Source organism: Amphimedon queenslandica, unplaced genomic scaffold, assembly GCF_000090795.2.
Source record: "Amphimedon queenslandica unplaced genomic scaffold, v1.1 AMPQUscaffold_10946, whole genome shotgun sequence".
Lineage (NCBI taxonomy): Eukaryota > Metazoa > Porifera > Demospongiae > Haplosclerida > Niphatidae > Amphimedon > Amphimedon queenslandica.
This window is the reverse complement of record NW_003548807.1, coordinates 6,169-7,993: the sequence shown is the minus strand read 5'-3', so window position 1 is coordinate 7,993 and position 1,825 is coordinate 6,169. Positions and strand designations below refer to the sequence as shown.

The 1,825-nt window shown below is 30.2% G+C and overlaps 1 protein-coding gene across 1 annotated transcript in view; it reads left to right on the top strand.

Moving 5' to 3' along the window:
• Positions 1-958: 958 nt before the first annotated feature.
• The window catches only part of LOC109589742 (uncharacterized), a gene marked incomplete at both ends in the record, with an annotated part of 6,040 nt that continues 5,173 nt past the window's right edge, over positions 959-1,825 (top strand). Inside the window, 3 exons of the mRNA XM_020005773.1 lie at positions 959-1,189; positions 1,241-1,394; positions 1,446-1,739. Of these exons, the coding sequence (XP_019861332.1) occupies positions 959-1,189; positions 1,241-1,394; positions 1,446-1,739 (679 nt within the window). The remainder of the gene's footprint in view (positions 1,190-1,240; positions 1,395-1,445; positions 1,740-1,825) is intronic.

Below are 1,825 nucleotides of genomic sequence, written 5' to 3'. Positions count from 1 at the left end.
TTTCTGTCCTTTCGTCATATTCCCCTCCCGTTCCCTCTGCTGATGAGTCACCGCCATTTTTTTCAGTAAGTTTACTGCCCACGTATTCACAAAGCGTAGGTGGTAGTAATGGCGTAAGTACTCTCTAAGTGGCCTCGTGCTTTGATTTTTTCTTACACTTTGACAAACTTCGCTCTACTATTATCTTATATCAAATGAACCAAAAATCCAAGTATTGCACAACAGTGAAACACCGTCGTTTATAGCACGTAAAATAAAAAAGCTGTTAAAAATTTAAAATGGCAAAGTCAGTGTGGCCCTACTATAGTTATGTACATGTACTACTACATGTAATAAAATTTTGAGAATAATGCAAATATTATTTTCTTCAAGATTTCTCTCCTTTCAAATTTTTGTGATTAAAATTTTGTTGTTGTAACTGATTTTCACTTGAAAATTGCTGTCACCATTGACTGTAAATATAATTTATGTATTTGCTCTCATAAGAATATACCGTATAGCCACAAAGTTTTGAGGCAATAAACTTTTGCAAATCAGGCCACAAGTCTTTTTTCACGAATTAACTTTCGCGGACCTTATTTTAAAGTACATGTGTTTGTAGGGTGATACGGATAATTTTACAGGATTAACTTTCGCGGATACGGAAAATCCGCGAAAACAGCGAAAATTGTACCCTAGAAATTAAGTGGCTATGCGGTAAATGTCAGGCTAAAAAATAACTGCACACTACTGGTATTGGAGATTTCCGTATCTTGCAAATTTTTAATACTTAATAATTTTAGCATTATACATGTATATAGCTATGGTATAATACTCTTGTATTTTTGTGGAAGTTTACAATTATAGCAAACAGAAGTTATTGAAAAGGAGTAACAAATGTCTATTGCAAGTCTGTAGATACTTGGATTACAATTTAATTATTTTTTGACTTTCCATATTTGTCACTTTTATTTTTTAGCTATGGATGAAAATGTTAGCTTTAGAGTTTCCAGTAAATGAGATCAAGAAAGAACTAGAGTGTATCATTTTAGACATTGTTAGTGATAGAGTATTTAACATACCAACAATGCAATTGAAATTACAAGCATTTGTTTGTGCTGAGACTGAAAAAAGAACTCAATTTCCTGACTCTCTGAGGAATGTTTTTCTAAATGTAGCAGTTGAAATTTTATCATTCTCAGGAAACGAAGTAACTATTATTAGTTTATGATTGTCCTTATAATCTGTTTTTGTTACGCAGATTTATGATCAGTCAGTAGCTTTGAATTTCGATAAAGTATTTCACTTAATTATTAAAATTATTGAAGAAAGATATGTTGAGAACAAATTATTTGAAGTTTCTCTTAATGATCTGTTAAATTATGAATTTTGGCCTTCATTTTTAAAATTGTACAGTAAGTAACATTATACTGCAATTGTTGTATATTTGTTGTAATAATAATTAGATTCTGAATTTGGGCAAAAACAAAAAGGTATTTGGAAATTTATAGTTGAATGTGCCCTTGGTAAGTTAGAGAGCCTTTGTTCCGATATTCATGGAGGAAACATATCTTTTATTGAAATGAAAACCATCAGGAACAAGCGACTACAATTAAATTTACTATGTGATGTCATTAAACCAGCTCGATCAAATGAACTGCAAAATGATGTTATAGAACGATTAAAAGAACTTGATTATTTTGAGAATTATGTACTGAAACTAAAATATTTTCTTTGTCACATTAGAAACAAATTGATTGGTAAGAATGACAATAATGTACTATATCTAGCTGTATAATAACTAAATTTTTGTTATAGGTCAATATTATTTATTGAATAAACTTCA